Here is a 24,949-nt window from a genome sequence, read left to right as displayed (position 1 = left end):
AATACGCCATATATTTCATCAATTTAACAAAGATTTGAGAGCATTTTAAAATTGTTCACATTAAAATTAAAATTGGTGTAAGTCGATCTTCCTCCAAATCGATCGAACAATATAAAATCACATTCGAAACAATATTCCATGGGATCGTTATTATTTTAATTAAACCATGCAATTGGTAAAAGAGCTGCAACAGATTCACGTGTTATCGCGTATTCGCGGAGCTTTTAACTCGTCCTTCGTTATCCACAAATTAACTTTTTTTCGACATCCAGCGTTCCCAGCATCCGACGGTTCGTCATAATGATAACGTTACGAGCTCGCGGAGAAAATAAAAAAAAAAGAGCCGAGGAGATTTCAATAAATTTTGACGGGAGGTTTCGAGAGAGACCGGGCGAGCGAAAAAATCTCTATTGTAACTAACCCCTCTCTGTTCGTTCGCTGATAAAGCGAGTGATGAAAATAGCGAGGCTCCCCCAACCTCCTCCTGCCCCCCTCAGTCGTCCGCGAGTGATTTCAAAGCAGCGACGGTTCCCAAGACGCGGAAAGAATGAGCAAACGGGGAATGTTTGAAAAGAGAGCGGTCGGAAAGGCTGTTGTATGAAACAGCGGGAGAGGGGGGGGGGGGGGGGGGGGGGTGTAGGGGGGGGGGGGGGGGGGGGGGGGGGGTAGGGATCGTCGTCGGTGTTCGAAGGCAGTCGGGTCCCGGCCGCGCGAAACAGTAGATCTCTCGACGAAATCGATTAACTCGATATCTTTTCTGTCCTCCCGTTCCAGAAAGTGCCCCTGTCCCCGCCGCCGGCATACCGAACGCCATTCATCGGACGTTCAACTCAGGTTAGAATCACGCAAGAACAGACTCTCTCCTATTCCAAGCTGTTGAGCTCGCTGCTAGACGTTTCGCTATTCCGTGTATGCGTGTAGCGACGACCGTGTCGGCCCGGTCAGCATGTCTGTCTCTCCTCTTCCACCCCCGAACCGGATAGGTGTGCGCGCGTGTTCGTGTGTGTCGGTGTGTATATCTATATATGTATACGCGAGCGCCAGTGGCCCGTGCTCTATCGGTGCATGCACGTCATCCCCGTTTAGCGTTTAATTAATGCAACCCCCGGATGGTTTTGTTTTACGAGGGCCGGCCGAGCTGACTCCGTCGGCGAAAGAGATCGTCATCACGGAGCCGGTGTGCTCCTCGTGTTGCCCGACGAGCCGCGTCCTCTAATTACCACCGAATTATCGTCCTCGTAATAATTATCGTGGAAAAGTCTCGCCTCAGACAGCTCGGCCCGCCCTGCGCTCGCGTGTCCTCGTCGCTGGCTCACTCTTCCACTCTCTTTCTCCCTCACTCTCTCCATCTCTCGCTCTCTCTATCTCTCTCACTCTCTCTCTCTCTCTCTCTATCTCTGGCACCCTCTCTATCTCTCAAGCTCTCTATCTCTCAAGCTCTCTATCTCTCAAGCTCTCTATCTCTCACGCTCTCTATCTCTCACGCTCTCTATCTCTCACTCTCTCTGTCTCTTACTCACTCTATCTCTTACTCTATCTCTCTTTCACTCTCTCTCTCTCTTTCTGTCTCTGTGTATGTGTGTGTGTGCAGCTTTGCTCGATCAAGGCTTCCAAGTAGAAACACACGCGCAACTCTTTCGAGCATGGTACGTTCAAGCTAACGGCTCTGGAATTTCAATTTCGAGGCTCGAACGCGGACGACGTGACGCGGGCTCGTTTCGAGATGATCCTAGTGGCATTTGGCATGGGATAGATCCGGTATGAGGTACTGCAGGAAACGACAACGGACAGATTGGTCGGACTAGCTGTTATGCGAACGAAACTCTTTGCCTTGCAAATTCGTTTCTCGGAGTCGACGCTCAACAGATGATCGGCCGACGCGGTTTAGAACAAACGCAAAACGTTACTGAACGTGTCACGGTGCTCACTTATTTCTTTACCCTTTTGTTCACTTATTTATTTACTTATTTATTTACTCCTTTCTTCACTTACATATATATATACATAGTTATTTCTTTACTCTTCCGTTCACTTATTTATTTCTCTATTATTTTATTTACTTATTTATTTGCTTGTGTATTTATTTCCTTGTCTGTGTATTCGATTATTTCTATGTGTATTCAATTTCGTGTTTATTTCCCGATTTATTTCTTCATTTATATATCTATTCGCGAGGAAAAGCCTTTAATACAATAAGAAAGTAATACTTGAATAATTCTACAAAAAGAATATCACTCATATAGATTAGTAAAAATAATTATTCCACAATATACTGTAACGAAAGTTTTAGTCTCCTTACGTATCACTTAATTATGTTTTTTATATACATTATCATGATGAACCATGCTATTTATACAATTTTGAGGTCCTCATTACTATTAATAATACAAGAGAATAAAACGCTGCTTCCACCGATAGTTTCTCGCTCGTCCAATTAAAACGATCTTAAATATACCTATGAACAAATTAGAACATCCCATAACCGCTATCCAAATTCATGCATAATCAATTAGGATAGGACCGAACCAACGGCAAATATAACGCGACCAGAATCAATGGAACATGATCGCGATAAAATATGAAACGCGAATACACGCGCGTCGCGTTTGTCAAGATTCAAATATAGTATATCAATCGTTAAATCAAGCATTCTAAATTCATATGAATGGTACGATATTGAAATGAGAACGTTGAAGCGAGACTTTCGACCTCGATAAATTCGGCACACGAGTTTGCAATATCCGAGAAAGCAGCGCTGGGTACCATGGATCCGAACGTACGATTTATTATAACAAAGACTAGGCGAAACATCAAACAATGGAGATATTGAAGGTATTTAATACTTTGTCGTCGAAAGTGTTCTCTTTGTTCTCTATTTCAGAATCCGCTATCAGGTTATCGTATTCTATTTTCATTTGGAACTTTGCAATTTATTTGGAACCGTTCAGAAATATTGCAATCGTTGTTATATAATGTGTAAAGTTATTTGAGGGTATAGAACGTTCGTCAGAAAAATGAGTGACTAACTGAACTAGTTTGGCAACTATTATAATAAACGCCTTAAATCACCTGTAAAATTCATTCCTTTTCGTTACGTTGATTGCCGTGGTAAAAATTTAATAAAATTGTAAACTGTATTTTATCAAATTACGTTTGAAAGTTTATGTTATATAACGTCGTTAATCTTTTTAAAATCTAAAATAAAATAGTATACAAAATATTTCATTAAAATACGATGAAATTTTGAATAAAGAATAAAATCCTCCGAAAAAGAGAAACACATTTTTATTTAACTTCTGTTCCTCTAAATAATTTCAGATGACTTTAACTTTATATACCCATCCGCAGTCTAACCATTCCATACGTTTATTCATAATAAAAAATTCCGAGTGAAACAAAGGGTTGAAAGTAGTTCAGAAAAAACCACGTACGTTCTACATCCCAAAAATTCCGGAGCGTAATTAATAAATTCCGGGCGCGATTAGAATATCCGCGGTGCTCCAGGAGCGGCTAACGCGACTAATAAATTCCCGGCGCAATTAAAACATCCGCGGCAACAACGCTGTCTCCCCCCCTACCCCCGGCGTTTTTCCTTTTCCGCAGCGGCCGCTGTTTCCGTCGACCCGAACTTCGAGGTTCCATTAAAACTTGAGCGGGATTCGTTTCGAATGTTAGTCACGAGCCGGGGAGCGGGCCGCATACAGCGCCCCGGCATTTGCATAGAGCCTTTACATCGAATTTAAGTTCACTTACCACAATTTGCTGAGCCGGATCCCGTGATTCGCGGCATTAATATCCTGCCGCTGCACGTCGCCTGTTTTCCGGCGTCGGTCGACGCGGCCCTGTCCCTCGGGAAGGGACCTCCTTCGTCGGGGGCGAAACGCGGCGATCGAACGCCGTTCGATTCGTCGACGGAAAGTTGAATCGCGACTCTCCGTCTTGCCGGCTTTTAGGCGACGCTGTGTTACAGCTTCGCTGCTGGCTCGCGGAGAAGAGAAACATCGCGCGAGAGTAGAATCTCAAATTCTGCGTAGGATTTTTAATTAAATCCTGCGTCGCTTAAGGGGATGAATTTAATTAAACGAATTTCACCCGACGGCGACGAACCGCGCGCCGATTACCGGCGCGTGTCGCCTCGAGCTGGGCCGTGTTTGCTTCTCGATATGCCTCGAGTGTGACGCGTAGAACAGTTTGCTTGAAGGTGCCTGCGCTACACCATCGGGACGGCAGGGTGGGGGAGCCGAGTAATGCAAGGTGATCAATGCGCCTCTGGCTTGTCCTTGGACACGATTAATTTTATACCTCATTATCATTATTATTATTTTTATAGTATTATTATGTAGTATAACATCTTGAGTTCCGTGTCAGTCAAATATAGGTGACCAATTTAAAAAATTCATTTTCATTGCAATATATTCGAGCAAATTTCTCTAAAATGTTTCAGTTGCGAAAGAGTTCTACTGCCACCTCCTGTGACAAATATTAACCTTCCAGATTTGCTTTAATTAATTAAATTGCCTTAACTTTGTGGAGATTTCAGAGGCTGACTGTCGCCGCTGAACGAGTTAAAAGAGAGAAAATATATCTTTATTCAAAGACGAACAAAATAAAGGGATAAAGACATATTTTATTTAAAAATAAAGGAGTTTAGAAATGAAATATTATACAATTGCAAAAATAAATAAATAAAGAATAAGAAGGTTTAAAATCTTGATAGAAACAACGTGTCCGAAAGCAACCAAGAGGTCACTCAGCAGCACTCGGTGAGCCCACAGTAATCGGCTCTGCCACCCTAGCCGCGTGTACGCGCTAACGAAAGCGGAAAGAGAAGTTAAACCGTGCGCCACGAGCGGAATATTTAACCGGCCGATTTTCGAATGTGTGTTGCAGCCGCGCAGGCGAAGATCCTTGGTCCGGAGGACGTCTACGTGAAGAAGGGCAGCACGATAAGCCTCACGTGCACCGTTAATGTGCAAAGTACACCGCCCAGCAGCGTTTCGTGGCATCACGGAGGCGCCGTGGTGGATTTCGACAGTCCCAGGTACAAGCCACGAGAATCAAGTCCTCGAGCTCCCTCTCCGTAATGTCCTATCACGAGCCACCCTCCTTCCTAACCACCCACCCCCGAGCACCGCCACCCCCCGCTCTATGGACTTCGCTCGCTTTTCCGTTCGATTGCACGCGTTAGGATTATTGTCGTGAGCACACCTCCGCAAGGAATGCATCCGGACTACAGCCTGTCGAATATTCCCCCTGGCTCCACGGGATAGTTCGCGCGATAGGCGCCCGGTAATTCCGGATACGGCAACGTTTAGAAACGACTTGCGAGATCGTCGGCTTCTCGCTGTGCATGATCGCAAGTGTAGCCGTGTCGCGCGACGAGTTTTGCGGATTTAAACTAATTCGCTGTAAAACGCGTTCTTCCAGCTTCCATTTAAGTCGTCAAATGTTTAAAAATCTTCAAGGGGATGTATTATAATATCGGTCTAAAGTCAGCCATAAGCATTGGAATATTTTTGTCTGAGCCACTGGTTGAGAAATTTCTTTTGAATCGAGATCATTTTTATCGTAAAGTACACTCTTATAACTTTAATTTAAGTAACGTTGATAAATATTAAGCTAGATTACAACTTAAGATTCACATAAATTTCTAGTCAAGATCAGGGCACTTCTCTTCGGGACATTGGACAGGTTTTCTCGATTTTCTAAAATGACGTCGCCATTCTGTTTGAATTTAGAGTACCTCATCTTAAAGTAGATACAAAGAGCTTTCACTTGAGCTATAAAACGTTAAAAGATTCCTGCGAGATCATATTTTATAATCGTCGCGAATTAACCTCATCGAATTCGGCCGAACTTGCCCGATCCTGCAGGAAAGTTTTATTGATTTCTGACACGATCTCGAAGTTTCCTCCAACTCCAACTACACTTATCTCGAACCGAAGTCTTACAGTTCTTTTTTTTTTATCGAAGATCGTTCGAGTGTTCCCGCGAGGGCTGTTCTTTTTACAAATAAAATATTTTTATCGAAGCGCGAAGGGGCGAATGTTAGGGAACGACACGCGATAATCGCGGATGGATATTAGACTAACGACCCGCAGAAAGTGCCGCGATTAGCGGGAGGATTTTTAAAGTTCGGCATCCTCGAGGCAGACGCGGCACGGAGTGTTCAAAGTGGAAGTTGGTAATGCTGGAGGGACGCGTAAACAGCGCCGTTAAAAAGAGAGGAGGAGGAGGACGGGCGCGCCGTGAGGCGACGCGACGCGAGGCGACGCGAAGTTCGCGGAAACGCTGCGAGAAACCTTAGAAACTACTAACAAAGTAATATAACCAGTGCTGGCGTGAATAGTAGCAAAGTATCTTTGATAATTCAGCGTTCACCGCAGGGGCGGGGTTTCCTTGGAGACGGAGAAGACGGAAAGCGGCACGACGAGCAAACTCCTGGTGACACAGGCCAGATTGACCGACAGCGGAAATTACACCTGCATTCCGAGCAACGCGAATCCGGCGAGCGTAATGGTCCACGTGCTGAACGGTAAGAGTCCTTTTTATTCCCGACGAATTCTTATTCCAGCTCCTGCGCCGCTCTTTAACCCCCCTCCGCCCACCGCCCCCCCCTTACCGTCGGGGGTTAACTTAATTTCTTCGGTGCCACCGGCGACGATCAGTCTTGCGCCCAGACGTAGCTGCGCCGTGACACACGACTTTCTTAATATTGATCCGCGCTCTTCTTCTTGTAACACCCGTTTATCCTGTCTCCAGCCCGCCTACGTCACGGTTCTTCTCTTTCGCGCGTCGGACAAGCGAGGTCCGGCCGTTCTCCCGACGCGCAATCCCTCACACACGGAAATTAAACATTCTGCAGCCGGGAGGACGTTGTCGCGCAACCCGCAGAATTTCTTCGCGGAAGGAAAGCCTCGGATACTTAATCATTCCGCCGGCGGCGCATTCAGACGTGAAAATCCGTGTACCGAATTTCGCGGAGTCGCACGGTTCGTCGTATAAATGCTCGCCCGCGTTCGGCGTACGTGCCCGCCAACGCTGGCAATGTACGGGGCAGAGTCGAAATAATGCTGGCAACAAGCTTATGTTGCACAAAATAAGATGACGTTTCGTCGGATTCGTAATTGTTCAGCGTAATGAAAAATTAAACATTGCGTCAGCACGTGGCGGCACGCAAATTCCATTTAGCTTGCTTTGAGAAGCTCTTTGAAATAAATGGATCGAATAATAATATATTCGATAATGACGATGATTTTAATAATTCGAGAAAATTACATATTTCGTCATGAGATGGTTATTCATGTTTCGAGTTTTAATACGCTGATTTTCCCTCAAATTATAATGAGTTCCAGAGACGTATTGTCATGATTTATCCTATGTAACATAATCTCAAATTATTTGCGAGCATATCTGATAATTATCTTAAACTCAAGAGTGGAAAACTACCTCCGAGGAAATATCTTTCTGTCCATAAGACAAATACGAATCCATGAAACAGCTTCTACAGACTTCCCCTCATAATGTCTTTAGAGCGCGCGTAAAACAACCAATCAAAATTCGCGACCCCGCGCGAGCGGCAGACAACGAAATTCGTCGCATGCCGTTCATCAAACGATCTTCCTATTTTTCGGTGTTTGAACGCCGGATGGAAAATTTGTCCGCAGAGGATCGCGCGGTGCCGTCGAAATGCGCAATGAAATGCGGATTGCGCGTTAAAATTAATTAACCCTTCTTTATTCGCCAATCAGCCCGTACGACCACTTTCATCCGCAATTTGATGACCGACATTCTTCCCATAATTTTAATCGAAAATTCACGTTTCGTCGAGCTCGCGCACGCAATGATACGATTCCCGGCAGCCGAGGTCAATCCATGTAAAATGGAATCACGAGTAAATTTATGTAATAACACAGGGGATGCCGCGGGATTAAGCTGCAGTCGATCATTACCGAGCACTTCGGATCATTCCGGTCGCCTATATTGCCGCGATTGATTAACGGGAAGCAGATGAACCGAACGTATCCTGCGTTTTGTATAATTAATTCCGAAGGACCGGGGCTAATGGGAGGCTCGCGAGTTTATCGAGCACCGAATCGCGAATCTCGCCCACCCTTGGGCGAGGTACGCGGTGTCGCCTAAACGGGGCCCTCCGGGATCCGAGAACACTTTCGATCCCCGGGACCATCTATTTTTTCGCTAGTCGAACGATATCGGTACCGGATATCTGAGCGGCGCGGTTCTCGACGCGGTTCCAGACGCAGTGCACGGCTGCGCCGGCGTTTTTAGGCGAGTTCTTCGTTTTTTGCTCGATATATGGGAGTCGGCGGAGCGAAACCGGGCGCGACGTCATGCACACGCCCTTCCATAAACGTCGCTCGCAAATGCATTTAAGAGGAAAAATCAGCAAGCATCGGCTAAATCGCGAACACTTTGCCGTCGCGTCTCGCGAAAGTCCCGCGTCCCGACACCGACACGTTTCGACGCTCGTTCCGCGACGCGATCCATACGCTCGCAGACACCTCGTCGTTCACCATGAAAGCGTACATTAACGCCGTTAACCCTCGGCAGTGGATGCGTGTGTCGCCGATGGGAAACGTTTCGCCGATGGGAAGAACAACCTGTGCGCCCGAAAAAAAGTACGTCTCGCTCGATATTCTACACGGTGAATTAACGTTTTTCGTTTCGCGGCGGGACAACGCGGCCGGTCCGCCGGTACAAGGGTTAACGAATCGGGACGTTTGACGAGCCGCGGCCCGGGACTATAATCGATTTTCGAGCGGCGCGTTGATTCCCATAAGTCAACGTCGCGCGATTCCATCGCGAATTTAAATTGTATAACTTCCAGCCACTGTCGGCCCTCGCGATCCTCATAACTCAAACGTCACGGGCGGAAGTTCAAGGCACGGTTTTGCATCCCATTTCTGTCACAATTATTCGATAACTTTGATAGAAGCATTCCTAGGGAAATAACAATGGGGGGGGGGGGGGGGGGGGCGCTGTACTAGTTCAGTGAATTCGGCGCGAGCAAGGAAGAATTGAAGAAACCTGCCGCTTTTGTTATCGGGACGACTTGGTATTTTCTGGGATAGCCAAATTGGTACGGCATTTCCGTCGCTATTGTTCCATAAAGTCGATGGGGGGATTCCCTAACAAGCAGCGAGCTGCATTTAGACAGATAAACACATTATTCATGCTTTTAGATTTTTTTAAATTGATTTCAAATTGTATTTTTAATCATTCTTATTTTAAATCGTGTTCTTTTAGCTTTAATTCTAGATAAGTGACATTATAAATTGCCAATGGAAATACAATTTAATATCATCTTGAAATTCCATGTTAAAATCAAGGCATTATTCTTTGAGAGAGTGGTCAGTTCAATTTTTTAAATAATTTTGCTACTCCTTTTAAGTGTTATTTCTCTCAGAGTTGTTTAATAACTATGAAGAAGCTTATACAAGCCTGGTGAATCCATAGATAACAAAGAATTATGTTTATTGCATAAGATAATTCCAAAATGAATAACCAAATCGAGATGTCACTTATGTCATCACTATTATCTGTAATTATTTGACAATTTCGATTACAAAAATGCACGGTAAAATAACAATCAAACACTTCAAGCAGCCTGACTCTAAAATATCCTATACAAACTCGGCATACCTTTCAAAATTAAAAAATTAACGTCAGCATTTGCAACGAACCTTGCAACACCATAGAACCAAAATTCCCCCATCAGAACAACTTAGTACAACGAAATTGATAAGTCGAGGATCTGGTGACAAGTGCGCCGGCCGCAATATCAGTTTGCCATCGTCATCGGGAGACCTCAGGTGATCGGCGCCCTTGCAGTTGTTCGAGACAGTCGGCCCTTTGGCATCACAATTGTTCGACAAATTCCACGACAATGGCTGTCCCGGTTGTGACGATGTTCCAGCTGAATGGAGGCCATGGAAATACAGCAAGTAAAAGGGTCAGGCTGTTCATTCATCAAGTATCGAAGTCCCTCGTCAGAAAGTTTGACGGGCTCGTGCATTGCGGCAAGTAGTGTCGGCCCTTCACGCACACAGTCGGTTTCGATCCGTTGTCAGCCAGCCAACACACTCGTGGTAACGCGTGCAATAACTTGTTCGCCGAGTTCGCCGATCCGGGCTGTCAGTCGTTTCACGCACGCACCTAGGCGGAGCACGTCAGTCCTGCAAAATCGACGACTTATTCCGCTCGCGATCCCCTGCAATTAGTTCGACGATAAAAGTAGGTGAAATTATGGCATACGTTAGAGCCTGGATTGTCCGTCGTCGAAATACTTTTCAAAGTTGAAATCTGTAACTGGGAGTCAGAGTTAAGGTTAGCTAATATAAATTTATTACAGATAACTTATTACTAGTTAAAGGAATTTTATATAAAATAAAAATGGCCCGAATGAATTAGGTGAAGCGAAATAAATTTATTTCTATTTGTAATAATTGTGATAAATTAAAGAGAAAGGTAATATCTCTTAAATTAAGATATTGCCCTAATTTATTCGTAATAATCTCCGAATTCGCAATAATTTACAGTAGATACTTATCATGAAATATTCGGACGACGAAGGCTCGTCGAATGAGATGGACACGTTCGATAACGAAATGCGTATCACGAACGACTAAATTAATTAAATACATTGTTACCAGCTAAATGTTCTCTAAACCGAAAGATCTGTTTACACGGTCCATTTCCCGGTTTGTTTCGTGCACCGTTCTTTGCGTTCGAACAGTTCGATCATATTATCCTATCGCTTCTGATCCAGCGGAAGATAGGCACAGTTTAATGGACCCGGTCCTATTAATGCCCCCGTGATTGGATCAATTCCCGTGAAGTCTCGCTCGCGTATAAATATCGGCGCCGAGAAACATTTCATCGGCCGCGCTAAACGCGTCGAATTGTTCCGCTTTCACCGCGCGGACCGGGCGCATTCAGCCGGCAACGGGTAGGGTCGCCGGGTCCGAGCGTCAAACAACAATGAACTGCTAATCAACCGGGCATGAATTATGGCGCGAAGATTAGTGCGGGCGCGATTCCATTAACGGACTTCAATCGAGCATACTTTCGGGCTGTATCATTGATACGGCTCGCGGCCGCGGCCGGGGTAAACGCGGTAGCCGAACGGCATCGATCATGCACAAGTTAGGGGACGAACGGCGTAGGACCCGCGCGCGACGATTCGCGCTGCCCGCTTGGAAAATGCTGTACAGGGGGATGAAAATTAATGCGACGCAGTTCGTCTGCATAATTAATTCACAATCGACGGTGGCCCGGTGGCACGGGCCATCGACGTTATTTCAAACACGGCTGATTACTCTGCAAAATTGACCGCAAATTTCAATTATTTCGCGATCAACCGACCCAACCCCGGGGGCCGGATTATTCGGCGCGCATTAACGCAATTACGGGGGGGCTCGAGGCGGCGCCGCGGCGCGCTCCGTCACGACGAACGACGTCGTTTTTCGGACGGAACGACCGCGACGGCCCCGAATCAGTACCCGAACGAGATTTTCCGGCCGCTCGTAAATCCGGGAACCCGCCGGGAACACGCGAGGAAAGCTCGTGCTCACGGTCCCGCTCGGCACGGCCCACGGGCCGCGGTTACACGGCCGTGATTATCTTTATTACTGGCTGGACGTTGCGAGCAGACCGCCGTTCATCCGGCCCCCTCCCGAGACATCGTTAACATTTGTCTGGATATGCGAAATATATGTATGGAAATCGTGTGCACCCTGCCTCGGGGATAGCTCCTGATTAACGCTGGTTTCCCGGCCGCCGTCGACTGCGTCTGTTTCTCCGCAGCTGGTCGCGCAACCGGGCATCCAACCCCCGCCGCTGTCGGCTGTTATTAATGGTTATCTGTAATGGAAGACGACGGACCGTGAATTAGAAGTTTGTTCTGGGGATAGGGCCAGACCCCGTGCTCCCTGAAGGATTTACCGTGACTTTGATTGTGCGGTCGCCGCGGGAGCTGCCGCCTCGGGTCAGCTGTTGACCTCTGCTACCGGATGCCCTTAAGCTTCCCTTATGCCGCATACGAGCGAAGAATAATTTATCGCCGTCTTAATTATGCAGCGTCTCCGTGGATTTCGGAATCGGTGCAGCAGCGGCTGATCTACGGGTGCGTGCGCCTCGAAAATCGAACCGTGATCTCACGAAGAAACTCGAACCTCTCCGGATCCGACCTCTCCGAACCCCGTGGTGTATCGTCTGGCCTGTTGGTTTCCGACGGCTGAGTCCTCAAAGGCTCAGACACTCCCGCGGGAAGACACTTGAAATCGATTCGAAACGACCTCTTCATATGCGAACATGTCCCTTTGACCTACCGAGCAATCAGCTTTCGGGACTCGTCAATTTAACAAATTCTTTTTCGAATTTTCTCCGAGACCCGAGCGAAGATATCTCGAAGCCGGGTCTTTGAGCCTCCGTTTGAGCTATGCGGAATCGGAATATCCTGTGGGAACGTTCTTTAATATCATCTTGAAACGACCGCGTAATGTACGGACATTATTATCGAAGCTATCGACTTGTAAATTTCATCGATTTAGCGAAATTATTTCCGATTTTGTTAGAATCGAAATAACTTGGCCGTGAACTGCGGTTTTCGAACTTTAACCCGAGCTCTTGGAAGCTTGAAATATTCTACCAAAATATTCTCTGAAATCAACTTTAAGGGACTACTTAATGTTCGAGCGTTCTCCTCCGAGCTGCTGATCCGAGATTCACGAATTTTCGCAACAGCGTGGAACTATTGTTCTGAACAAAGCTTAATCTTTCCCCAGAAACTTTTCCGTGTATATTTTATGGTTGTTGCATCGCTTTACAAAAAGAGATGCGATAAAGACAGACGAATTAAATTACAAGATATGTTGTTTTAGCGAAGATATAAGACACGCATCCCTTTGAAGAGGTAAATTACAATGTTCACAGATGTAAGTCTATCCTCGCGCGAGGCTGCTGAAAGTTCAGACTATCCCACGGGTACGCCCTCTGCAATCTCCTCGCAAGAATTCGGGATTGTCGGAATTCCGTAAAGTTCGAAAAACCCCATGGGAGCCCACTTCAAAATCGATCTGTCGTCCCCCTTAAAACGCAATCATATTTCTCCGGTGAAGTTCTAGCACGTTTCGAGCACCGGGATGATTTATCGTGCCATTGATCGTGTGGTCATGCGAAGAATTTCAGCGGCGAGTGAATCATCGGTGCATTCTGCCCGGTTCTAGACACTGTCCACCGCGCGCAACATCATCGCCTATAAATCGTCCGTAGAAAGCAGTAGAATGTCGAGGAACGTGTCTCGCTGTTATTGATTCGTCGAGCTCGTTGGGAATGAAAATTCCAAATCGCCGCGCGTTGGAGATTTAAAACATCGAGCGTCGAAACGCTCGTTTGGAAGCAACAGGATGGTACGGAGGGCGCCTAAATTTGTCGGCTAATTCGTTCAGCAGCGTTCTAAACGCCGCTGTAAAACAGTGGCGACGCGGCGATGTTGGCGCCGGTACACGCGGCGCACGGGGCGGGCGAGCGAAAATAGAGGGAAACCGGGTCTGAACGATATTTCTTCTGTTTCCAGGCGAGCACCCGGCGGCCATGCAACACGGCGGAAGCTGCGGCGTGGCGCCGACTATTCTGTTGGCGACCGTGACGCTGTTAATCGCGAACCTGCTGAGGTGAGCGGTCTCGTTGTGAACCGTGGCGACTTCGACTAAATAAAAACGGGCGGTCCGGTCGGTGTGAAAACGGTGCTGCCCACAAAGGGGCTGTGTTCCCTTTGGCTCGCGGGATCGGAACTAACGGTCGAGGAAAAACAGAAAAAGAGAGAGAGAGAAAGAGAGAGGGAGAGCCGAAGCACGCCGTGGCTCTCGACCCGGACAGATCAATCTGATTTCGCGAACGTGACACGTGGTGGACACTGTGCGCGATGGATCGGCGCAAGGAGATCTGGCAGGAGAACTCGCAGGTGAACTCGCAGGAGGACTGGCAGGTGAACTCTCAGGACTCGCAGGACGCTGCAGCCCCGATTTCCGAAACTCGGCCGAGTGACGGGGGAGTGCGTCGACGAGCCTCGAGTGAGTCGTCGAGGAGCCGACGGCGGCCTGGAGCATCGTCGATCCGACGGAGACTGTCTCGACCGAACGGCTCCAAGTACCCAGACGATATTTACGGTTGAACGGTGTGTGGCGTAGCTAGGATAAGTCTCTCGCGCTCACTATCTCTCGATCTCTATTCTCGCCTGTATATAAAGAAGGAAAGGTTCGTCGGCCTCGTTTGTACAGAACAGCGCGTCCGGGGCTCCCGGAGCGTCGTCGAGCCTGAGCTGTTACGTTCCGAGCATCGATCCGCAGGACTTTCTCCCAAGAGATCATCGAACGATCCACGATTCTCGCCCAGGCTCGACCGCCGTTCGCTGTTCGACGAACTCCCGAGACTGGAAACCGTTGCCGCGAGTTTGCCGCACGAATTTCCGGCAACGTTTCGGAAAGCGAGCCGGAAATCGGGCTCGGGAAGGATAGGAACAGCAAGCTAGGTCGTCCTCGATATGTTTCTGTTTGCGTTGAGGAGCGAAATCGCCGGGGAACTGTGTTTAATCGATCGCTCTCCTCGTCCCGATTTTTCTAGCGAACTCGATAACGGCGATCAAGTCGTCTTCACTGAATCATGCAATCACAGACTCGGCACCTCGCGAGGATCCCGAGCGTCACGGACTGAACGACGTTAAACATAGGTCCCGTCAATAGGTAAGGATTATGTACATGTATACTTAAGAGTGGATAAATAGGTATTCGTTGCGTATCGAAACGGGAGACGACGAGGATGGTCGGCGAATGGGAAGCGTACGGAGTTGTGTTGCCGGCGAGCGGTGCGTTCGGTTGCCGGACAAGTGCGCTTAGGGCGGGCGACGTCCGTGGACATCCGCTGGAATTGATCGAAGGAAAAGGGCTCGGGACTTACCAAGTGGATGGCACTCGATGAACCGAGCCGCCAGATGCACGGCCTCCCGCGGACCTACAGCTCGGTAAACGCTAAATTCCTAAATCGAAGATCACGGTGATCACCTGCTAAATCTTTTCGTCTCGTCGATATCTTAGCACCTCGATGTTCCCTACTGTATTTAATCAGACACCTTTCAGTCGATTCAGTGAGTTCTAGTCACTTATCGAGTCTGGGGCCTCTTTTCCGACGCTCCGCGAGCATTTCCTTTACACGACTGTACTACTCCATCGACAAAAAGTCTTTCCTAATCAGCGGCAAGAACAAAGCGTTCCCCGTTGCTCTGTTCGATGCTCGGAATCATCGAAATTGCGGCGAGGAAGATCGCTGGGAAATCTGCCTTCAACGAAACCGCCAGCGAACGTCGATCGACCTTGTGTTACGACATCGCGCCAGAACTGTATCCTGCCTCCAGCAAAAATCCCGGGGCAATTTAATCTCCTTCTAGGTTTTCAGTCCCCGTGATACCAATCAATATTCACGACGATTTCCTGCGGAAACGATTGATTCAATTATCGCGTTAATTGTTGCCTGCGCGGCGGCTCGCGTTAATATTCGGACAGATTTTGAATGGGAATAAGCTTTCTCGTGGTGGTCGAAATCCCTCGAGTATTTTGGAGATGTTGATGGATTTTGTATAGCCTACGAGAATTTAAATAATTTTCCTATATTTTTATTATTACCGGAATTTTTGAGAGGAGAAAAATAGTCACGTGTTACTGTCCTTTTTGTCTCTAGATTTCTCACACTTTTTGGTCAAATGTCGTAGAAAGCTATCATGTTCGCGATTTTTCTTTGTAATTCGTCTCTAAAAGAATTGTTTAAATTCTCATTATAAGCTCAAATGAGAAGTTAAATATTACAGGTACATTATTCTCTTTTTCATTACAAAAAATAGTAACTTATAAAGGAATCATCATAGACATAGCCAAGTAAACTAGACTCTCCATCGTCTCAAGGAAATAAAGGCATCTCGAATACTATTAAACATACTTATTCAGCTTTAAAAAATATCCGAGTATTAATGAGAGTCGCTGGGACGTTTCGTGGGAGGTGCAGCGTATTTTTGGTGAGCTTCCTCGCGGACGAAGTTTGTTTTTTCGTTTCGTCGAACGTCGAATGGTCCTTGCCGCGAGGCGGTGGCACGACGTCGGCGACTTAATTAAGTAGATTTACTACGATGTAACGTAACCGAGTAAAACGATATCATAACGGCTAGCGTGGTTAAGGTGCGACTTTACCTTTAGGACTAACATAGATTTTTTATAATGTTGTACCACGACGGAGATAGCGTGTTAAACGCGGTTGTAAAACACTGCCGGGCGACGCGTTCGCGTGTGGCCGAGAGAAAGAGAGAGAGTAAGAGAGCGAGAGAAAGAGAGAGAGAGAAAGCAAGAGCGAGAGCGAGAGAAAGAGCGAGAGAGAGAGAGAGAGCGAGAGAGAGTCCGAGAGCGTGGATCTCGAGAGGCGCGGATGCGTGGGATGTATCTCGCGATATTATTCCTTCTTGTATAGTTTATATACGGTAATTTATGTCGTTGTGAGAGGACAATATTTTGCAGTTGACGCGTGATGATCGCGCGACGAACACGACGGAAACACGACACCGTTTTCTTTGCCAGCCAGGAGTCGAGAAAAAGAGGATCGCGCGTGTGCGACTGATCGATGTGCGTGCGTGCGTGCGTGCGTGCGCCGTGTGCCGTGTGCTTGTGTCGTTGATCGTCGATCGATCGGGCCAGTTTTTTTCGGAATGTTGATCGTGTGATATATTCAGAGAGTTTAGCGGTTCGAGACGCGGACGTTGATCGATTATAATGTTGTTGGCCGAGAGATCGGGGACGAAAGGGGGTAGGAAACGTTGATCGGCGGGATTTCATTCGACTTTTATCGGGCAAAAAAACTTTTTTCTCGACCCCCACCGAGTCTCGTTCCTTTGGAATAACTGCCATTCGAATGATCTAGGTGCGATCGTCGCGAACGAAGGGAGACTCTCTCTCCCGCGTCGCGGCGTAACCGACGAAAGAATCGCAGCCCCGAATCAGCGGGGGTTGGGGGCGTTGGGGGCTGCCCGCGATTCACGGGTCGGTCGCGGCCGATAGGGTAAGCCTAGATCGCATTGTACATACGAATTCATAATCGATAAACAAAAAAAAAACGAAAATGTATCATGTTATAGAGGAATGTCGGCGCGAATCAAAGCGGGCGGAGGTAAAAACGAAAGAAAACGACAAAAAAAAAGAGACGATAAGAGAGGTAAAAACAACGTAACACACACTCACACGAAACTAATAAAACAGAAACGAAATCGTCGGGTGAACGGAGGGGGCGGGTGGTGGAAACAGCGGCGACGGAAACACCCGAAACTAACGGAACTATAATACTGTAAAGAAAAACCAAAAATATTCATCGACGTGGATACTGTTTCAATAAATGTAATGATGATATAAAACGAAAAAACCAGCTACGATTCGTTCAAAACCCCGATATCTTTTTCAACGATCTATCGCTTCCCAGTGATACGAACGGGGAGGAATTCTTCCGGGATCCCATCCCCGGATAGAACGATTCTTATCGCCGCGCGGTGTGTCGATGCGGTACGCAAATTAGTCGAGCGTTCGCAATTTTTGCCGGGGCGCGCGGGCGATGGAAATGAGTTTGTTGTTTGCGGGACCGTGTTCGAAAACACTCGTCGGACACGACGTGTCGACGGTTTGCGAACAGAAATAAAAAAGCCGAGAGAAAAAAGTAGAAAGGACAACAAGGAGAGAGAGGGGGAGAGGGAGAGAGAGAGAGAAAGGGACAGAGGGAGCGAGAAAGAGGCAGAGAAAGAGTGGAAGAAAAAAGGACGAGTGATCGATGGGGATGGCCTAAAAAATTCGAGGGACAGGACGACGTCGCCGGTGCCGAAAATTCGAGTCCCGATGATTTATCATCGTCAGCGCGGACGACGCGCGCGGCCGCCGCAAGAAGCGTCACTTAATCTCGCAAATGTCAAATTCTCCTCGGAACAGTTTCAGATTCAATCTCTCTCGAGCTCTCCCCGTGTTCGACCCGCGCGTCGAGCACCGAGGGCGTCGTCGCCGGCGCGAAAGAACACAGAAAAAAAAAGAGAAACTCCGGGATAATACGCTTACGACAAAGCGCCATTACGTCATATTTCCCCAGACGCCGGAGTAATCAATTTCGTCGCCGAAAAACAATCGAGCCGGAGCGTCTCTCGCGACAGCCGACTTCACCAGGATCCGATACAATCGTTCGCCGCGGTCCTGTCTAACTCTTGTCGCCCCGACACGCCGCCAAATGAAAAAAGGAGGATCCTGACGCCTCCGATTCGACTCCGCATCGACTCCGCTTCGACTCTACTCCTCCTCTCTTCCGCCGAAACTCACCTCCACCCACGCAGTGTCCCTTGGCGTTCCTCCTTCGCTCTCGCGTTCGCTGCCGCAGACCCGCCCTTCCGCCTCCTCGTCCTTATTTTCGTGCCCTTCCAGTTTAGGCATCGCCGGTTCGTCGACCCAGGTATTTCATTAATCAGAAAAAGATTCGACGGTTGATTGATCCACCGGCGCCATCCGAAAGCCATTTGAAATATTAGACTCGCGGCGAAAACGCTGCGGAGGACGGAGAACATCGTCCAGGGTTTTGGAAGAGGAACGTCTGCCGTCGACGTGACGGTTCAAGGGCCGCTGCTATGATTTTTTGCTTTCTATTCCAGATTTAGGGATCGCAGGGTCTCGCTAATCCGGCCGGGCGAGACGTCGCCAGCAAAAACGATCGCAAAACCCATTGACGGGTCGCTCCGGATTTGGGGTGACCCTGGTCAAGCGATCCTGACGGGAAACCCGTGGGATGCGCAGCGCCATTGTCAATTGGTGCAATTGAAACGAAAAACCAGCCTGTCAAAACAAGACAAAGGGCATTCACTACAGTTTCCGTGAAATAAGTACGCGGCAGTTTTTATAGTTGTCGACAGGATATTCTAAAGTGATAGAATAATTCATTATAATGAACTTTTCATTGTCAACGTCAGATCGAAGTCATTAGTTCTGAGTACAGTAGTGTATGATCACTTTATGATCCGGCCAATTTTACATTCTTAGAATGTGTCCACTATTATTTTATTTTCTAATTTCCATTAAACACCATAAAACGTTCGCATAAAGAGAAATACCGAAACGCGCAATAGTCTCGCCCCTCCTTTCTCGCAATGTACCTCGACAACCGCCTGGCGCCCGAAGAAGATGGACGGGAATAAAACGGCCCTGGATCAGCCATTAGGCTGTCGCGGACCGTCGGCGAGGCATCGCGGAAGGTTTGGAAAAAGCTTCGTCTCCCGAAAATCGGCCGACACCAGGTGGACCGGGGTTCGTTCATTAATTGTGACAGCGGCGAAGCTGGAAACAGTCGTGTCCGCGGATAGCGGCGGATAGCCCGACAGGCTTATCCCGTCGTTCGTTTTCCCTTGGAGCATGTGTGTGTGTGTGTAGGTGGGGACGGTCTGCTGCTAGAGCACGAGGTAATTTCCACGCGTGAAACTGGACCTCCGGAGGGGCGGCATATATCCGTGTGTGGTAACCGATGGAAATGGAAAAAAAAAGTGGGCGAAGCTGTTGGACACGCTAGCCAGGCTCGGTTTTACATATCTGGCTCGGCCTGGAAAAAAAGAATGTATATACACGCCCGTATAGCGTCCGAGGCGAACGCGAGCCGTCTTTTAATAGTCCCGCGACTCGCAAACATTTTCGAGCGATCCACGTTCGACCGATTTTCCAAGCCGGTAATCGCGCGAGATTGCGCTCGACAGGACAACGGATCGCACGGTGGCAAATTATAGTCGACGGAGTGGTTTGGTTCCTTGGAAAAATTACTGACGTAATTGGCCATGATGTCTGGATGCAGCGGATCGTGATCTGTGATGCACGGTTTAGGTAATGTTTCACTGTGCGGACTGTGCGTAAGAAACGATATTGTTGATTGTGACTTTGATCGCGCGGTTAGTTCCAGGAGTTCGGCGCCGGCTCGGTGGTCGACCTATTCTACTGGCGTCGACGAAGTTCCACTGCAAACAGCATCGGTATGCGGCGTCTTCGGCGAACAACACTCAGGTAGAAATGATCTTCAGTAATATTGATCTTTGCGCGGTTAACTCGCTATGGATCGCGTCTCCCGGCTATTCAATTAAGTTTTCGCCGGTATCCGGGAGACGCTTCGCCACTTTCTGTTGCCCGACGCCGCGGTGACGGACTCACAGTAAGCGGCACAGTATCCGTGCACCTTTCGGAACGCAATAACATTTTCGAAACTGCATCGGAGGAGTTGTGCATTGTTATATTAGACCGACTAGACTATAGACTGATTGATATTGCTGCCACTTGGAACGCATATTTTTTAAATCTTTGTTACGAGCTACGATAAAAAGATTTTTACAAAAGGGTATCTTATCTTTCCGCACTGTTCTAAATAATAGCAAAATTTTTATAATTTTTAGAAAGGTATTTAAGTTATCGTACAGTAAATTATGGCTTCTAATATTTAAAAGAAATTCGAATCACATTTAGTTTATTTTAGAAAATGCAACAGCGTTGTAAAGATGCAAGAATAACGAGCGCTTTAATTCGCCATTGTACACAGGGGTCTGTTGAACGACCCGAGGACCCGGGAATATTGCAATCAGATTTTTTAAACACTTAATCGAAAAGGCTGTGCAATTATTGACTCGTACAACTCCCGTTGAAAGCTTGCGGCACGCAGCCTCAACAAGTGTTTAAGTGCGCGATTTATCGCGACGGGAACTGGGTTGTTGCATGCGAATGAGCATACACGGTGGCCGCCCGGATAAGGGAATTTCCATAACGGTGGAATTTCAAAGAAGATCAGTAGTCGTAAATGAGATTGTTCCCGAAGCGGGATATGGGTCAGCCGGGTTCGCGCGCGCGCGCGCGCCCGCTACTCGACCAACGAAATTCTAATCCGGCATTTTTTATGCGGCCGGTATATCCAACGAAAGCGCCTCGTTACACGCCGGCCGCGCTCCGCAACTGCAACAACTGTTAAGTGAAAATTGAATCGGCCCGAGGGTTAACGAGGAAATAAGTAGGTTAAGTGTGTGTCGAGGGCGGCGCGGGGATGGGATCGCCGCTAAAGGGTGGCAAAAGCGATCGCCGTGGGGGGTGAGGCTGGCTGCGGACCGTTAAAATATCAGCCGTCCATCGAGCCCTGTTTGCCGATATTTTACCGGTTTAATTGTTTTTCAATAGTCGAGAGCAATTCCGGCTTTTCACGCGCGACAGCCAGAGTGGGGTTGGCGGTAGGACCAGCGAGGGAGGCGCGAGCAGGGAGGGTGCGAAAGTATTCCGGGCCCCCGGCCATTCGTTACCGCGATACTGAATCGCGAACTAACCGGTCAAGATGGCGTGCGCCCCTTTATTGGCAACATAATTCTCCCACTGCTCGGGGAAATTAAAACGTGACGTGATCGGTGGAGGAATTTTGGCATGGAAGCGTTACGATTGTTAGATTGTTCTTTGCAGTATCTTGAAGGCATTGCATATTTTTAGTTAATGTTAGAGCTAATGATAGCGACCTTAAATGGTAATTATAAATATATGAGTACCAGGAATATAATAGGAATATAATAGAAATGGTACCAGGAATATAATAGGAATATAATAGAAATGGTAACAGAAATATAATACTTGATATTCTTCACACTTGAATTATGAAAATAATTCGTTTTCATATAAAACACATCCACATATAATTCATATATTTTACGACGCTCGATGTGGATAAAACACACCATTTAATTTGTCTGCACTGTGTCATTTATCAACTGATGTAATAAGCAGTAAAATTGGGTCAACGATTTTATAAATATTCAGTACGTATACAAGATACCAAGAAGCACCCAATGCATTTCCTCAATTTTCATTAAAGGCTCGGATAAGAAAATCAAAAAATCGACAGTTTCTTTTACACTTCCTTCTACTCCAAATAATAATAAAATTAAAGAATATAGTATATCAATCACTGCACAGTGAACTAACATTTACAGAAAAAGTCAAGCCATTTAGATTGGATCTAAAAAGATTATACTTTCGCTCGATTATACTTATACTCGCTCTTTGAAGCGAATGTCTGTGCCCCATCCGGCGATTGAAATTTCAAAAACGCGGCGCTGCGTCGCGAGCGCGCGCGCAAAAAGAAACGGGGTTAATCCATCGTTGAAATAATATATTTCGCGGATGCAGCAAGGGGAACTGTTGAGTAGCGAGAAAAATTGTAGCCGTTGCAATTTTCAATGGAATTACAAGCGACAGTGCCGCGCGCCGGATTACTTTGCTAGATTGAATTTTTATCGAAATCGCATCACTTAGCGAAATTTGGCAGCGGCCGGTGGCTTTAAATCGGCCCAGTTTTTCGGGGCTGTTCACTCGAACGAATTCATCGAATCGCCGGGTTGAACCGCGACGGGGAGGTGGAGGAGTAGTAGCGTGAACGGACGACGGGGGGGATGAGTTTTCGGATCCGGTCGGTGGCTGTTTATTCGTTACAGCGAAATTGAATCGCGAGTCAACAGAGCAGGGTTACAAACACACTTTTTACCCGGGGTGCGTGAAACGCGAGAGAGAGGGAGAGAGAGAGCGGGAGAACGGGAGCAGCCTTCTTGCTCCCCCGCAATGAGTAACCAGGCAAATCACGGTGAAAATTAACTGTCATTTCCCGGTCGAAGTGATCCATTGATTCGTCCGGTTCGCCGGCACCGGTAGAGCTAAATTAATCCCGCGGGACACACTCTTCCCATTCGAGCCGGTAATCACGTCTCGCCGAGTTTCGAGCCGGTTTTTCTATCCCGTCCGTACCAGGAATTTTATTCGAGGCCGAGGAGCAGAAACGAAGATCCAGGAGAGAGATTATCGGGAGGCGGTCCCTCCCCCTCCCCCCTCCCGCCACGGCGCGGGACGCGCTACGAATTTCCTGTTATCCCAGACCCGTGCCCGATCGGTATGATCTTTAATTTGAGCAAGAATGAAAGACCGGGAGCTGGGAAGATACGTGAAATTTATTACCGATGGACGATGCCGCTAACGAATGTGTCCCGCGGGAACGGAACGGCTGGACAATGCAGTTTTCCAATTTTCACCGTGGCCCCCCCCCCCCCCCCCCCCCCCCCCGCCCCCGCCGCCGACGAAACCGTGCGAACCTCCGTTCGACCTCTCCGGTCTACCTAGTCCTCCGCTTTTCACCCTTTATCATCCGCAACCCGAACAATCATAAAGCATGTTGATTCACGGCCAGCCGTAAATTTAGCGTTATTTTATTCGTAGCTGGGTATCGTTTAAACGACTCCAAGTATTTCGTTTCGGTCCCTTACAGCGCGCGATTCAATCTGCTCGCTTTTTCACGAATTCCATCTCGTAAATATATTCCAGCCGAATATATTATCTCTGGCCATGAATCAGATTCGAGCGACTCGTTCGGCGATCGAACGTGTCAAACGCGAGCTCGTTGAAATTATTTAATTCCCTCAAACTCTTCGCGCTTTTAGTCGCGGATGTGTACGTTTAGTTTTTTTTTAAATTATAATTATTCCAAGTGAAAGTGATAATAATCCCAAGAAGAAAGTGAAAAAACTATTTGCTACAGAATCCCTCAATAATACTAGCAAAATCTTGTTGAATGAAATGAGGTGAATGATAAATAAAGTAGAGACAATTAAATCGATTTTGAATTCATCCCTGAAGACATTATACTCTCCGATCGTTTTTAATAGACGCCTTTGACGAACCGTTCTAAAATAATTATTTAAAATATTATAACAGCGTTGAAGATCTCTCTTCATGATCTTGTCATGTATAATAAACTGTAACACGTAGCAACAGGGTATTTTCAAATTCCTCGAAATCAAAGTAACTCATTCAACTGTTTTTCCTACCTGGCATTAATCTCGCATCTTTCGTGCCGACATTATTAAAACATTGTTCGATAGACGGACGTTGCCAAACACTTATAAATTTCACGTCGAGGAAACGCGACTTGTGGCAGGGCCTGATAAATGAATCGCCGGGAGCCGCGGTCCCGATGAACCCCGGGTTCGTTACATTAATCATCGAACGGGATCCGAAAAAATTCTGGCCGGGTCAGCGATTAATTTCCAAGTCCCGGCCCGGCTTTTTCCGGGGACAATTCTATACGAGGTCCGGCTGAAAGTTTTTGGAATTAATAAATGAAAATTCGCCGGAACTCCGATCCAGCCCTTCCGTCCCGCAACCGGCCGTCGCTCGGCGGATTTTATATTCAGGACATTACCGCGTGCTGAATTATTTTTCAAGTTCGGGCCGGGCCGGGCTGCAGCTGAAATAGCCCGGCGCTGGCGGTGGATACTGTTTCCGGCAGACTTGTCATGCAGGATCGACGAACCCCCGAAATTCATGCCGTCTCTTCCCCTTATAGAAGCGGCTCGTGCAAGACGTTCACTCGTTTCCCCCATGAAAATTCTATGTACAACGATTCGTTTAGGAGCGTCGGTTCGTTGTTATTTCGCGCTTGCTCGTCGAATTTTCGGTGTTCGAGGGCGGCGAGTATTTCGACGGCAACATTCAAGGGTGCTTTCCGTCAATAATTGCTCCCAGCCAGGCGGAATCCACGATTATTACCGGTTATTTGCATTCAGTCACGAACGAACGAGTTCGAGGATAGTTCGAAACGTCCGGGACCTTGCTAAATTGACTCGCGTGGCTGTCACCCCGTGGAAACGAGGGTCGCGGGTCCCGGCTGGACAGGGTTAGGTAATGTTTAGCTCCGGGCTAATGGGGGAGAAAACCCCGGTTCCGACCCTCTTCCAACGGTTTTTAAATAGAACCCCCATGCTAGCGGCGTTTTAAAATTCATATCGGAGAACCGATGCGAGCGATGGAAAAGTAAATTCTTGCTC

At 47.4% G+C, this 24,949-nt stretch overlaps 1 protein-coding gene across 2 annotated transcripts in view; it reads left to right on the top strand.

The window, feature by feature from the left end:
* Nucleotides 1–17,457, top strand: part of LOC144467865 (zwei Ig domain protein zig-8) — a 234,523-nt gene extending 217,066 nt beyond the window's left edge. The window contains exons 5-7 of one of the 2 annotated variants that reach the window (XM_078176847.1): nt 4,891–5,041; nt 6,387–6,535; nt 13,598–17,457. In XM_078176847.1, the coding sequence (XP_078032973.1) occupies nt 4,891–5,041; nt 6,387–6,535; nt 13,598–13,698 (401 nt within the window). In that variant the 3' untranslated portion in view covers nt 13,699–17,457. Of the gene's footprint in view, nt 1–4,890; nt 5,042–6,374; nt 6,536–13,597 lie in introns of both variants that reach the window. The other variant, XM_078176846.1, reaches the window with a different exon arrangement.
* Nucleotides 17,458–24,949: the final 7,492 nt, after the last annotated feature.

Source organism: Augochlora pura, chromosome 3 (genome assembly GCF_028453695.1).
Source record: "Augochlora pura isolate Apur16 chromosome 3, APUR_v2.2.1, whole genome shotgun sequence".
Lineage (NCBI taxonomy): Eukaryota > Metazoa > Arthropoda > Insecta > Hymenoptera > Halictidae > Augochlora > Augochlora pura.
Note: the sequence above shows the minus strand (reverse complement) of the source record. Positions and strands in the feature narration are given on the sequence as shown.